Source organism: Choristoneura fumiferana, chromosome 8 (assembly GCF_025370935.1).
Source record: "Choristoneura fumiferana chromosome 8, NRCan_CFum_1, whole genome shotgun sequence".
Lineage (NCBI taxonomy): Eukaryota > Metazoa > Arthropoda > Insecta > Lepidoptera > Tortricidae > Choristoneura > Choristoneura fumiferana.
The window spans coordinates 4,289,615-4,305,550 of record NC_133479.1 but is presented as its reverse complement, the minus strand read 5'-3'; the positions used below and the strand labels follow the sequence as shown (position 1 = coordinate 4,305,550).

The following is a 15,936-nucleotide window of genomic DNA, read 5'->3' as shown; positions in this document are numbered from 1 at the left end:
AATTGCAGATAAAGGCCTACAATTTTTTTTTTCAAAATAATCCAGTAGGTACTTCATACTAGAAAATGGAAAAATAAAGGATATGGTGTACCCATACAAGATAATTTAGTCGCAAAAGAGATTATGCACATTGCAACCTCTTTATCATTAACGTTATAGGTACACCATATCCTTTATTTGAAACCTTTAGCTGAAACTTACAGGAAATAATACTTGTCATGAGGGCTCTTATTTAAAAAAAAATAGTGAACGTTTGATGAAAGGGCCGCTTTTCCATGCAAACACGGCTACGCTCCTTCATGTAGTGAGTGCGTGAGCCGGCGGATTTTTCATCGAGCGAAATAATGAAATAATAGTACTTCAGAGACAAAAACCAGTTGCAACGTGTGTGAAATCAAACAAAATATATATTTTGACGATATCGTCAAAATAATACGATAATCTTTTGCTCCTCAATGATTCAACTTCTCAAGTGCAATTCAACTCCAAAATTTCGAAAGAAAACGGTTGCCATTTTTTTTTCCTTACCGATTCTGAAAACAAAATCTGCGTCGACTCGGTTAATTTCGTACGCGTACGGCCCCCGAGAGAGATAGGAAGTTCGCCAAAATACTGTTCGGTGGCAACATTGTTATTATCTGTGGTCTCAATAAAAATGGTTATCTGAACTAATTACACGCTGCGTCGTCTACTTATTTAAATAATAACTACCACGTAATTAATTGACCCTAAACAACATAAATATGATGTCATGTGCGATGGGCGCCCTAAGGGGCATGGAATTTGAAGGGAACCTAGCGGAAAATTTCAAGTTATTCAAGCAACGTCTAACAATTTTCATCACTGCAAACGACTTGGATGGGGCTTCTGAAAAGAGGAAAATACGCATCCTATTAAACTACATCGGTGAACCAGGTATTAATATATATAATATGTACGTTTAACTGCAACTGGAAAGAAACGGTTGCGGAGGTGCTCGAAAAAATCGAGAATTATTTCAACCAAGAAGAAGCTTGATTATACAGATAAATGAATTATTCACTATTGAACAGGGCGATACTAGATTAGAAGAATATTTTCAAAAAGTAATCAACTTGGGAAAGCAGTGTGACTTTGGTGACCTTCGAGAAGGCTTAAGTGCCAGCAAGATAATTGCTGGATTAAATAATAAATTTAAAAATCTCAAAACAAAAATAATGGCAGAACATGATTCAAAATTGACATAATGTCTATTAGATTATACAATGAAATTTTTATGATTGGTTTTTTGGAGTCTTTTTGTATTTTTTATTTCAACTCCAAATTTGTTACTTTTACGGGTATCCCGTGAAACCATATCGAAAATACAAACAAAGCGAATGAGAGCGGAACATAGATGTCACTAGTGCTGCTGCATAAGTAGCGTAGTAGAAATAAGCAACCTGAGATATGTATGCATAGGAAAAATTCGTGTCTAGATTCCTGTCCAGCGGTGGTGTAGGGGTTATAGCACGCAGCACGGATTGCTGAGGACCTGGGTTCGATTTCCAGCGCTGGTCTCTTTTTCTGGTTTTTCTGTGCATCCATGTCTCAGTTTGTATTTTCGATAATGAAATTCTTGTTGAGTGCTGAGGCATCGCGCCAATATGTCGATCAAAGATGCTATCGAGGTAAGTAATCAATGAATTTATTACTCTTCTTGGCCGTGCTGGTTTCCAACTGCACAAATGGGCTGCAAATGATCCCCATCTCTTAGCAGACATTGATAATGACAAATGCTATTTCAGTGAACAGAGCTAGGCATGAAAACTGAACTATAAACCTCATATTTCATATGACACAAGTCAAGATGCTTTTATAATGAGCAGTGGGACGTATATAGGCTGGGATGATTATGATGATGATGATGATGATGATACATATCAGTCACGCTGACAGTGGTACAATAAATATTTTTTTTAGGGTACCTCCCATACACGTAAAGTGGGGGTGATTTTTTTTTCTCGACTAACCCTATATTGTTGAGTATCGTTGGATAGGTCTTTTAAAACCATATATCTAAACTGTTGGGTGGAAAAATTTGAAAAAATTCAGAATGGTAGTAAATATATCAAATTTACAAGGAAAATTATAGCGGCTAAGATTGCTTCAGAATTATTAGTAGTTTAAGTAAATAGCAGCCTAAGGTATAAGATATACCTAAACTTGGAAGATTCAGTATCTACCCACCCAATACACAATACGAAATCCTTAGAAAAATATTATTTGATTTTTTCGTAATGGCTACGGAGCCCTATCCTGGGCGTGTACGACAAGCTCTTGGCCGGTTTTTATTTTTTAACTGACTTCAAAAAAAGGAGGAGGTTATCAATTCGGTTGTTGTTTTTTTTTTTTTTAATGTTTGTTACCTCAGAACTCCGTCATTTATGAACCGATTTGAATTTTTTTTTGAGTTCGTCTAGGAATGCTTTCAATTAGGTCCCATAAGCAGCAAATTAGGATCTGATGATCGGATCTTAAGGAAATCGAGGGAACTCTTCAAATATTGTAGGGACACCTATGGTAATTTGGATATATTTAGCAGTAACTCGTGCATTTGCTCTTGCAAATCATAATTTGGTGAAGTGGAACTGATGATGAAGACCAGATTTGACCAACGGAACTACTACTATCAATAACAAGTATTTCACGGGTTAAATTTAAATTATCATGATTAATATACTTACCTAAGCTTATCTAAGCGACTAAGAAGAAGCTTTAAGTTAATGATTCTTTCGAACTGATCTGATGCTGAAGCCAGAAGGTAGGCAACGGAACTCTGTTATAAAACAACGTAACTAAGTCGTGTTTGGGCTTAATGGAATCGTTGTGAGATTTTCTTTGGCTACGAATCACTAAAAAGTGAGAAATAAAGAAAATTTTTAACAAAAAAGTAAAACCGACTCCAAAAAAATAAAAAAATAACAAAAAATGGAACCGACTACAAAACCCTTGAAAATATTTTTCTAGGTAAGTAGGTACGTACTAGCTCGAAGTCGGTGACTCAGCACGACCCAGCAGGGGGGATTGAAACCAACATAGTATGTAGGTGAGGTAAACGACTATTGTGAATTGTCCCACTCCTGCTGGCTCGTGCTGAGTCACCGACTTCGAGCTAGTACGTACCTACTTACCTAGAAAAATATTTTCAAGGGTTTTGTAGTCGGTTCCATTTTTTGTTATTTTTTTGGAGTCGGTTTTACTTTTTTGTTAAAAATTTTCTTTATAGTTCTTATTCTTTTAAAGTACAGAACCCTAAAAACGTTCTTTTTTCAAAGTGATACTTAGGTAAACGATGGTAGAGGCCTCGCCTATGCATGCCCAATGGTTGGACTCGCCTATATAGCCATCCTACGGCTGATATGATGTTGATGATGATGATGATGATGAATACTTACACAGGGTATTCTCTGGCAGTAAACTCAACAGTGTCCAATATCAGCACGTTGTAGCCAAGTTTCTTATAGATCTCCCCCAGAGTTCTACCCAGCGGCACCGTGGTACTATCCAGGTATCCAGGCACATACATGAAAGTTTTCTTGTTCATGTCAAACTCTGGATGCTTGGCGATGTCAGCTGCGTGATAATAGTCGTAGGGCGTCCATTTGGCCCTGAGGACGTTGCCGGGACCCATGACTGAGATATAGAGGCTCTTCAGGCTCTTCGGCTTGATGACAGCTGGTTTCAATGACCCTGGACCTGAAGATACAAAACAAAAGGGATTAGCTGCGGAAGATTTACAGTTTAGAGCTGGTTTAGAAGTCCGAAAGTACAAAACTCGAAACTCGAAGTTCGTATCGTTCCGTCCCATTCGCTCTCGTATTAAATAGTATAAGTGTCAGAGGGACCGCACCACACGAACTTCGAGTTTCGTAGTAGCCCTGCGGGCTGACAGAAATTTGTTTATTCTAGTTTCTTTTCTACTAAGGACCTATCATAATCATTACTCTTCCTAATTTTTATTTTCACAAATTTTTACTACGTCTTCAGATAATTTTGATCCATATTGTCAATTCTAAGATTTTATTTATTCTCTTATTAATGTGAAATTCATCACTAGCATAGGTACCTATAAGTAGGATGTCATTGTATGCTAACAAAACTATAGATTCTTTGTGATCTGAAATAAACGATTATATTTTATTTATTTATTTAAAATGTTGTTAATAGTTATATATTTTGGCCACTCATGTTGGTTGGGATCATAGTTCGAACCTAGTCTAACCTACCCTAGCACCTAGAGCACCCGTAGAAAAGTTATGCTGAAACATATTATGAGGTTACATATTTGAATATCGAAAATTAAAATACCTACGGTTAAAATGTCGATAAAATATCGAAAATTAAAATATCGATTGTATCACAATATCGAAAGTTGTTATACCTATGGTCAAAATATCTAAGATTGAAATGTCGATTGATTAAAATATCGATAGAGTAAAAATATCGATAGCCAATATATGTAAGTTGTAAATGTCAACATATTTGAATGACGAAAATTAAAATATCGTACATAAAAATCTGCTTTATTTATTACTCCTTTCTGTTAATAGCCTTTATTTTATATAATCTAGTCATTTTTAGCTTAGCATTGTTGTGGTCACAGTTCTAACGTAACCGAATCAAATATTTTTGGTAATTCATGTTCAATAGTTTAGGTTAGTATTGCGTCAAGGCGCGAAGCGCCTCAACTGAGCGGAATAGGAGCTCCGCGAACGTCGACCCTGTCACGTGAAAGTTCATACATAGGATATTCGATACTCTGTTCTACGATATTTTGGACTTCGATATTTATATCTTCCGATGTCACTTTTGTAGATAAATATATTTTCGATATGGACGTAGGTTATCTAACCATTCGACAATATAAACTTTTGTTATTTTAATTTTCGATATTTCGATGCATTCGATATTTTAATTTTCGATATTTTCAACATCGACATTTTACCCGTAGGTATTTTAACCTTCGATAATATTCAATTATGTAACCACGTTATGATTATAAATAGTTTTTTTTTTAACAAAAAAGTAAAACCGACTCCAAAAAAATAAAAAATATATAAAAAAATGGAACCGACTAAAATACCCTTGAAAATATTTTTCTAGGTACGTACTAGCTCGAATTCGGTGCCTCAGCACGAGCCAGCAGGAGTGGGACAAAAGTCGTCTACCTCGCCTACATACTATGGGTTTCAATCACTCCTGCTGGGTCGTGCACATGGGACTCAAGGAATCGCCTTGATATATACTTTTTTTAATGGAGATGGTGCGCGTTGTTACTGTGTTATTACCAGCATTTAATTGAAGAGTAGTTTTCCATTGAGTCATTATATTACGTAGAAAGTGAGTTATTTTTGGGGTCTATTTTATATATTTCTAATATTTGTAGCAGCCAGGAATATATAAGGTACGCTATCAAAAGCTTTTTTTTTGTAATCAATATATGTACAGTGTAGGTTTCTATTTTTACTAGTCGCGTGTTTGTGGATGGTGGAGACAATAATCAGCTGCTCCTTGCATCCCATGTGGCCTCGCCTGCATCCTTTTTGTTCATCTGATACGATTTTGTTGTGTTCTATGTGACTACTGCTTTGCGGTGAAGGAAAACATCGTGAGGAAACCTGCACAAACCTGCGAAGCAATTCAATGGTGCGTGTGAAGTTCCCAATCCGCACTGGGCCCGCGTGGGAACTATGGCCCAAGCCCTCTTGTTCTGAGAGGAGACCTGTGCCCAGCAGTGGGACGTATATAGGCTGGGATGAATCATAACTATAATTTTGTTACCATTCGGTATCCGGCCGGATAGTACGCAACTATCCGGTATTCGGCCGAATAGTAAAATAGTGGCCGGATAGGCCGGATACCGGACACTGGCCGGATATCCCTTGCATCTCTAGTCAAAATATACTACCGCATGACCCGGGTTTGCTATGCCCGTCGCGATGCATTCCATATTCGGATAGGTATGTCATTACTGGTCAGACAGTACTGGGTGGCGATTGTGAGTCGAATACAATCTCGCTCAACTTGTTCTATGCTAATAAAACTAGTAGTATCGATAAAATCATGAACTCTTTCTTGGAGACTGAAAACGTGCCGTATGACGTCACTAAAAAACCAGAAGATTTGTACGTCGAACAATTGTTTTAAAACGAACACAGTCGCGATATAGGGGCGTTATACAGTGAAGTACCCATTCAAACCCAGTTTTGATCTCGGCGATTCGACTCCACAATATAGTCGAAAATCAAATCTTGTCCCATGGTAAAACTGACAAATTTGATGTACGCCGAAAAAAAAAACTACCACTTGTATTTACGTACACTCATAAATATGACGAATTGTAAATACGTTCCACCCGAAATCATTTGTTTTGGGCCTACATATTAAGTTATTACTTGATTTAGACGACATTCATTTACTCCTTATTTAATTTAGCTCATTCTTTATAATGGACAATATTCCATTTGGATTTAAATTATTTACAACCAAAATAAATTTGGTCGTAAATATTTTTCAGCATAATTACATTTTGACAAAATTCGATTTGGATGGTATTCATTTTGGTCCAAATTCAAAATGGTCAATTCAAGTGGACGATTTTCCATTTGCACCGAATGACAGTAAATCGGTGGGATGACCATTTACCGTCGTCACAACGTACGTCGAAATGTTAAAAAATATCCACCATCTCTTCACCCTTCAAAAATCCCTAATGAGTTTTTTTTATGTATTTTTTGTATTTTCTTTTATTTCTTTTTGTGTATCTATTTTTTCTTTGTGTAATCTAAATTTTACAGCGCATTGGTTTACACTGTAATTTTATATTGACAAATAAATAAATATATATTTTCTCCTTGAAAAAGGACTTACTTACACTTTAAATACTAACGTGCATATTAAAATGGAATTTGACTGATGGAGTAAAACTGTGGTCTTTCTTTAAATACCGGCCAATGAAGGTTTTACGACAGGCCCAAGTCGGACTCGCACACTGAGAGTTCCGGTCAAATTGATATTATGTCAAAATATACACAAACACTATGTAATTTATAAACGGTCGAATCTATAAATTTTCATTGTTAGCAGAGCCCTGACTGAACTAGACTTTCAGCTCATCAGTGATCAGTTAGGTTTTAAAAATACAATGGAATTTTACTTACAATGAGTCAGGAAACCCACAGGATACCCCTCAGCAGCCGCGTCATAATTTACCGCCGAAACTGACACAAGAAATATCGCAGCTAAGAATCCAACTTTGAAGTAACACAGTCCCATTTTCACTTATTCCAAACGTCCAATTAAAATAATCTCATAACCGTTCTGTGGCATACGGAACCTTCGTAGCGCGTGCGTACACCACAATATTAATATTATGATTACTGATCGTTATCTAGGTACGTGCACTTTTCGTAGCAAAGGGTCTGGTTGGCAGAAAAACAAATACATTTGAATATGTATTCACTTTTGTTCTTAACTATAAAAAATAAATACTTACCTTCTTAGGATTACACCTCCAGATAACAATAACAATAAGTTTACGGTGCAAATCCTTTTTCGCCCATATATTTTTTTTAACATTATTAATTTATTTATTAATAATTAAATACTTAAATTACCTTCCTGTTATTTCTGTTAACGTAGAAAGGTTATTTAGTTATTTAAAATGGGGTTTTTCTAAACAACGTGAAGACTGACAGCAAATTTTAGTCATTTATTCAGTATAATTTGGATAAAATGATTATAAATATTTATAAATCTCATAATTTGTGAAATATATAAGTTTAAAATATTTGTGTATTGTTTTTTTTGTCAACCATACTTTGCTACAAAAAGTGCACGTTGATAACGATCACTAATTGATCGAAGAGAGAGAGTGGAGTGTAGATAGGGTGATGAATGAAAGATGCTTGGAATACTGGAACACTGATGATGTTGCTTGAGAGTGGGGTCGGAAGTTCCTCTTATTAGTTGACTCATTCGCTGTCACTCGGAGACTGCCAGTGGTCGGGACCGCGCTCGCTTATATACCCGCAACAATTGGTATTGTTCATATTTTACTAATGTAACCTTTTCGAGGGATAGGGTTCTTGAACAAGTTTCTCCTATTCCGATCCAAAAATACTTAAGGTTTACGAATATATAGGCAAAAATATGTTTGACCTTAGTTTGGCCTTCGTATTTTCATTAAGGGATGAATCCATATTAAATGATATTGTAACGGATAACTCACGTCTTAAACCGAGTTTAGCTCGACATGTTTCGGGCTAATTCGTAGCCCTTCTTCTCAGGAGCACGCGACTCGGCGGCTGCCCCAACACGCACACTGCGCGCGACTGCCCGACGAAACCCGATGAATCCCTTTGCCTGAAAAGTAAATCCATAAGTGTCTAGGTTTATCTGTGGTATCTGTCATGCAGGGCCCGTATTACGAAGAACAAAATTCGAACTTCGTGTCTTGCCGTCCCGCTGACTATTTATTTAATACGAGAGAGAGGGACGGAACGACACGAAATTCGATTTTCGAATTTACCCCCGCAAGTCGCAGGCAAACATTGATGTCAGTCAGTTGTCACATTAGCCAAAGAGTAGTATTGACATAAAAACAGAATTTACTCTAGTAGTTTTCTGCCTAATGAGGTAATTAATTGGAAAAAAATACATTAAAACATAAAATTATATAAATGAAAGAGATGTCATTATGATATGAACCTAAAGAGATTAAGTCCCTACTCACTTTACCGCGCGCGTCGTTATAGCTTAAGACCACTTGTTACTTAGGCCATCTGCGTTTTAGACCTATGGATATGGGTTCTTAGGCCATTTAAGTTTTAGACTACTTGCTACTTAGACCAGCTGCTTTATAGACTACTTGCTACTTAGACCAGCTGCTTTATAGACCAGTTGCCTTATAGACCACTTGCTACTTAGATTAGCTGTTTTATAGACCACTTGCTAATTGGACCAGCTTTCTTATAGACCACTTGCTACTTAGACCAGTTGCCTTATAGATCACTTGCTACTTAGACCAGCTGCTTTTTAGACCACATGCTACATAGACCAGTTTCTTTTTAGACGAAGTGAGACTAACCCATTACAACTACCGACGTAGAAAGATCGTTCAGTTCGTTGAAATGGATGTTTAAAGAAAGACGCCGTAGCTTAACTGTTCCAAATATACATGAGTTAAAATAAAATTGTATCATAGTTTGTGACTGAACTGTGACCTTCACAAAACCTAAATGCTGCCAAAAAATGGGTTAGGTTAGGTTAGAACTGCGACCTCTCACGGAACCGAAATCCTGCCAGAAAAGTTGGTTAAGGTAGGGTAGAACTGCGACCCTCATAGAACAGAAATCCTGCCAGAAAAGCGGGTTAGTTTAGGTTAGAACTGCGACCCTCGCAGAACCGAAATCCTGCCAGAAAAGTGGGTTAGGTTAGAATTGCGATGATTATATGAAATCCAATCCTACTTATATTATAAATGCGAAAGTTTGTGTGTGTGTATGTTTGTTACACCTTCACACTAAAACGGCTGAACGTATTTAGATGAAATTTGGTACGTAGATAGCTGGACGTCTGGAATAACACATAGGCTACTTTTTCCCGGATATTCCCACGGGAAAGGGATTGAATCTCCAAATAACAACCGCTGGGCTTAGAATCATGAAATTTGGTATGTAGGTAGCTGGATGTCTGGAATAACACATAGGCTACTTTTTATTCCGATATTCAATTCAAATTCAATTAAATTTAATTCAAATTCATTTATTGTTATTATAGGGTAGGTACATATAATATAAATACATCTTAAACATGTCGTCACTGTCAGAACTGCTATAATCTGCCTGTTAGGCATACAATAATTATTTATCTTATGAACTAGTACTAAGCTGAACACGATTACAATTAAAATTCATATTCATTTATCCATTTTATTATGGAAAATAAAATGTAATTGACACAAAACAAACACATATTTACTCTAAAATTTATAATCATTAAACATGCACATATATTACATTAAATTTTAATATTATTTGTCAGAATTTATAAAATCACCTTCAAAATTTAGAAAATCATTTACGTCGTAAAATGTTTGTTTTTTTAAGTAATGTCAACAAAGATGTGTTAAATAATTTTAAATTTAGTAGTTTCAAACTATCTGGCAACTTGTTAAATATCTTTGCAGCCATCACATAAATGCTATTTTTGTAGTAGGCAGACTTAACACAATTTATTGGGAAGACATCATAATTCGTTTTGTAGTTCACGTGGCCTTTTCCTGTCAATAACTCTATACAAATGCATAATGCGGTTTAACAAACAAACATGCCTCTAAGATGTACATTGAAGGGAAAGTTTAACCCCCTTATTCATAAAACTTAACAAGCCTAAGTTAACTAACAAATGCTTTGTCCCTTTCTAACAAATACAAATGTCGAAGTGACAGATAAGGACAAACGAATTTTAGCGGCATTTTAACTAAAATAGGTTTGATTGTCGTTTATGAATAAGGGGGTAAATTTCTAGTTTTTTAAATAGTGGCTTGCAACTGTCGGTGCGCTTCCCTCTTGTAATCGAACGAATGCATTTTTTCTGCAGATGATATACTATGTCTTTATTAGTGGAGTTTCCCCAGTGCACAATGCCATATCTCAGATTGGAAGCAAAATTCCATGATAAGCACAGATTGTAGCACTTTGAGAAGATATTTATGATATTCTTTCAACGGCATAAACATAATATCTAGCCAGTCTTTCACAAAGATGGTTTGTATGCGGTTTCCAGTTTCCATGACAATCCAATAGCAAGCCAAGGAACTATTTCGCTAACTTGTTCCAGTAATAAGTCCTTGTGTTTTAGTATTATTTCCTTAGGCTTTGCTTGTGGTAAATAAAATTGCGTTAACTTCGTTTTATCTAGGTTAACAATAAGTTCATTAGTATCAAACCATTAAATTATTTTGTTTAATGCCACATTGACTTTATTCTGATAGCAACTCGGATCATCGCATTTGATCAAAATGGTAGTGTCATCGGCAAAAAGAACAACTTTATTTTCTGTAGCACTCGGTAAATCTATATATATAAAATTCTAAACTGACTGACTGACTGACTGTTGATATATCAACGCACAGCCAAAACCACTGGACCTATAGTCCATTCAGGATAACATTGGACTCTAGAAGGTCACAGAAGAAGGGGTTCTAAACATTTTTTGTGAAGTCCTAATAATGATGATTAAGATGATGAATAAAATAAGTAATAAGATGAATTAAGATTGTTTTTGTTTTGGAATCTTTTTGTATTTTTTATTTCAATTCCAAATTTTTACTTTTACGGTCATCCCGTAAAACCTAAATTGAAAATACAAACTGAAATATAGATGCACAGAAAAACCAGAAAAATAAGACCAACACTGGAAATCGAACCCAGGTCCTCGGTATTCCGTACCGCGTGCTATACCGCTACACCACTGTTGGTCAACGGCACAGACACGAATTTCTCCTATGCACCACATATCTCAGCTTGTTTGTTTCTTATTTAGCCACTTAAGCAGTGACGCTAGCGACATCTATGCCGTAGCCCTCATCGAGAAACTTTCGGCATTTCATTGGAACTAACCGCTCACCCGGACAAGAGATGTCGTTATGAAGCAATCAAATTAAGATTGTTTTTTTTTTAATCTTTTTGTATTTTTTATTTTAATTTATGCATTTTATATATTTTTTTTTGCGGTATAGCACGCGGTACGGAATACCGAGGACCTGGGTTCGATTCCCAGTGTTGGTATTATTTTTCTGGTTTTTCTGTGCATCTATATTTCAGTTTATATTTTCAATTTAGGTTTTACGGGATGACCGTAAAAGTAAAAATTTGGAATTCGATGTAAGGTATTTTTTTTATAGCAGCCCGAAAAATAAAGTCAATAGATAGATTAGTAATAGAAAAAAGCAATTTTAATCAATCATAATCAAAATTAACAGTTTTTAGTATGGCGTTTGAATATTCTATTAAATAATATTATTGCTCCTAATAATATGCAAAAGAATACGTATTGCATTCATATCATTATGACATCTAATTTTCGGGAAAATAAGAATATATCAAATAAATTTTCTAGTAAACGAAACATTCGGGCAAATGAAGTTTCGGGCATTTGAACTTCGGGCAAATTAAATTATGGCATATAACTTTCGGGCAAACAATAGATTACCAAGGTAATAGGTATTAATTTTACCTTTCAGCATCAGGAGGAAATTGAAATAACCTAACCATAAAAAAAAAACATTTTTAATACAAGATTTTTTTGCTGACTGTGCTTTTTAATGACTGTACTTGCATTGTCACCCAAACTACATTTTGCATACCAAATTTCAAGTCGATGCTATTAACCGTTGAAGAGTTCCGTTCTGCGGAGACGATCCTGGCTGGCCTACCAGGATGTCACTACTACATTATTGTATTGTCACGCAATTTACATCATCATCATCATCATCATCATGTCAGCCGAAAGACGTCCACTGCTGGACATAGGCCTCCCCCAAGGCTCTCCACTCAGACCGGTCTTGTGCTTTCCGCATCCACCGCGATCCCGCGATCTTAACCAAGTCGTCGCTCCATTTTGTTGGAGGCCTACCGACAGCTCGTCTCCCGGTCCGCGGACGCCATTCGAGAACCTTCTGGCCCCATCGGCCATCCGTCCTGCGAGCAATGTGCCCCGCCCACTGCCACTTTAGTTTCGCAATTCTTCGGGCTATGTCGGTAACCTTAGTTCTACTGCGGATATCATCATTTCTAATTCTATCCCGCAGAGAAACCCCGAGCATAGCCCTCTCCATAGCCCTCTGAGTGACTTTGAGTTTTCTCATGAGGCCCATCGTTAGCGCCCACGTCTCAGATCCGTATGTCATCACTGGCAACACACACTGGTCAAAGACTTTTGACTTCAAACACTGCGGTAATTTGGACGAAAAGACACTGCGAAGCTTCCCGAACGCTGCCCAGCCGAGTCGGATTCGACGAGTGATCTCTTTCTCAAAGTTGGACCTACCTAACTGGACCGTTTGTCCCAGGTATACATAGTCGTCAACAACTTCGAGCGCAGAGTCTCCGACTATTACGGGAGTTGGTACAACATGGACATTAGACATGACTTTCGTCTTGTCCATGTTCATTTTCAGGCCAACTCGGTCGGAAACTCTACTGAGGTCAGCGAACATAGCACCGAGGTCCTCCATGGTCTCAGCCATGACTACACTGTCGTCGGCGAATCAAAGGTGAGTGAAGTACTCGCCATTAATGTTGATGCCTCGTTCTTTCCAGTCCAGAACCTTAAAAGCATCCTCCAATGCAGCGGTGAACAGTTTCGGAGAGATCACATCTCCTTGTCTGACTCCCCGCTGCAGAGGAATAGGCTTCGTGCTCTGATCCTGTAATCGGACGGACATAGTGGCGTTTTCGTACAAACACTTCAACACTTCGATATACCGATAGTCAACTTGGCACCGCTGGAGAGCCTGCAGCACAGCCCAAGTCTCGATCGAATCGAAGGCTTTCTCGTAGTCCACAAATGCTAGGCAAAGGGGGAGGTTATACTCTTCAGTCTTCTGTATAACCTGCCGCAGCGCATGTATGTGGTCTACGGTACTATAGCCTTTTCGGAAGCCAGCTTGTTCGGGAGGCTGGAAGTCGTCAAGCCTGCGTGTTAGACGGTTTGTAATGACCCTGGAAAATAGCTTGTAAACATGGCTCAGAAGTGAGATGGGTCTATAGTTCTTCAGCAAGGTGTTATCACCTTTTTTGAAGAAGAGCACCACCATACTTCTGTTCCATGCTTTCGGCGTTCTCCCTTGGTGAAGGACGGAACTAAACAGCGTCTGAAGGCCCTTAAGGACTGGTCTACCACCCGCCTTCAGTTTACATAAGTATTCTAAAATATAAGTCAATCTTTCTACTGGTAGTTGATCAAATTTGACTTGCAAGATTTGACTACAGACAGACGACAGACAGACAGACAACGGGACAGGTGAAACTAAATAAAAGCTTGTAATAATAAAAAATGACAACATATGTTGGTTTTATCAGCGTTGAATTTGGGCACCCGTAAACACTGCAATACACACGTTCTCGTGCACTCACTCGACCTGCGCAGCGACCGCACTGCGCGGCGCGCGGCGTGGCACTGCGTAGTTAAGTCGGGTTAGCGGCCGTGTAAGGCGCTCCGATGAGTGCGTGCGTCGATTTTGGCCCTCGAGTATGAAGTCGAATTACTGCCTATATTACTATTGTATTGTGCCTTTACCCTAATACTACATAAGTTATTTAAAACTCTGTTAGTTAAGATTATATACAACTCCGCACCCTTACCTAGTAAAGTAGAAATTTGAGAGTAATGAAGGATTCAAGTATTTATGCCCAAGATGAAAATAATTTTGCTCCCGAGTAGCTCATACAACTTTTCATACCGAGCATTAAGAAAGTTGAAAAAAAAAATTAAAGAGCAACCAGCATAGAAAATGACGTGGTTTACAATTATCAAATTCAAAAAATTGCATTTGCAATAAAACACTTAGAAAAGCCTTGAACAGAAAAATTGCACTGTGCACCCTCTCGTCAGGGAGAAGTTATTTTTCTGAATGAGAGATGTGAAAAACTACGCCGTTCTAACCTCACCGTGCCGTCAATACATCTTTAGCATTAATAGATCCTAATTCCTTGAAAATCTCCTCAGGCTTCCTTTTAATCCCCCTCTGTCCCAAAAAGTAGGGATACCTATTGAATGTGGCCAAATAATATATCCCTGGCTTACTTCTATCAGTGTACAAGTCCATGGTATTAGTGACAGTTTGGGTCCTATTATAGCAATCGTTGTTCCTCGCTTGCTGGATTGTATCGCATTGGATGCCAATGAAGTTATGAGGGTTGCGTAGAGCTGATAGCCAGAGGACGAAGGAGCGAACGTGGCTGCATAATATGGTGCATGGTAACCACCAGACGTCTCCTGGTTGGTATTCGCCGCCGTTGACGTAGAAGGTGACGTGGCCGACGGGGGTGGATATGCCAAAGCCGTCTATGTTGGTGGCAATGCTGAGGACAAAGTCGGCGTCAGAGGGATCCAGTCTTTGGTCTGAAAAACAAATGCGAAATGATACATTTTAGCAACTGGATCAAGAACCATTGTAAACAAGATGATTGGCAACGTGAGGATTGGAAACATACGTGCTTTATGGTCTAAGATTTTTATGGTACGGCTATACCTAGGATATTTTAGGTTAAAGAAAGAAAGAAAGAAAGAAAGGTTTATTTTGGCTCCATAAGTACCACCTAAAACTAAGACTAAAACTTAAACTTAGTTTTTAATGCAATGATATTTTCTCTTCATTCTGTTTGTTCATTATATTAAGCTATATTGTAATACAGATATTACGAAACTTCATTAGAATTATAAGATATCATCATCATCATTATCAGCCGTTGGACGTCCACTGTTGGACATTCGCCTTCTACATAGACCTGTAGTTGTTTTGGTTCTGCGGCCTGCATCCCATGTCATCGCTGCATCATTTAACCAGGTCATCGCTGCCGTGTCACGTGAATGTCAGTTATCTATAGATAACTGAGTTACGCCCTACTGGTGCCAAATACCTTATATTCCATAGTACTATACCATACTGAAACACTTTATTTTTTTCTTAGCGTATTTACCGAGTTAGCATCGACCTAACTCATGTATCTTGATAAAAAACACAACCGTATCACACACACCTACAAGTTGAGATGCAGTAGATGTGTATTACACATCACACACAAGTAAGAAAGCGCCCGCGAGCCCGCGACTATCTAATGTATCTTAACTTGCTATGGCGCGCACTCGGTATCCAATCATTTGGCAACAAACGTTTCAACAAATATT

At 37.7% G+C, this 15,936-nt stretch overlaps 1 protein-coding gene across 11 annotated transcripts in view; it reads right to left on the bottom strand.

Moving 5' to 3' along the window:
* Positions 1-15,936, bottom strand: part of LOC141430177 (pancreatic lipase-related protein 2-like) — a 29,620-nt gene that overhangs the window by 2,497 nt on the left and 11,187 nt on the right. For 3 of the 11 annotated variants that reach the window (XM_074090762.1, XM_074090763.1, XM_074090755.1), the window contains one exon: positions 13,749-15,150. In XM_074090762.1, the coding sequence (XP_073946863.1) occupies positions 14,693-15,150 (458 nt within the window). In that variant the 3' untranslated portion in view covers positions 13,749-14,692. Of the gene's footprint in view, positions 1-3,416; positions 3,718-7,181; positions 7,443-7,516; positions 7,577-7,928; positions 8,029-8,251; positions 8,386-13,748; positions 15,151-15,936 lie in introns of those variants that run through there. The other 8 variants (XM_074090758.1, XM_074090757.1, XM_074090759.1 and 5 more) reach the window with 8 other exon arrangements.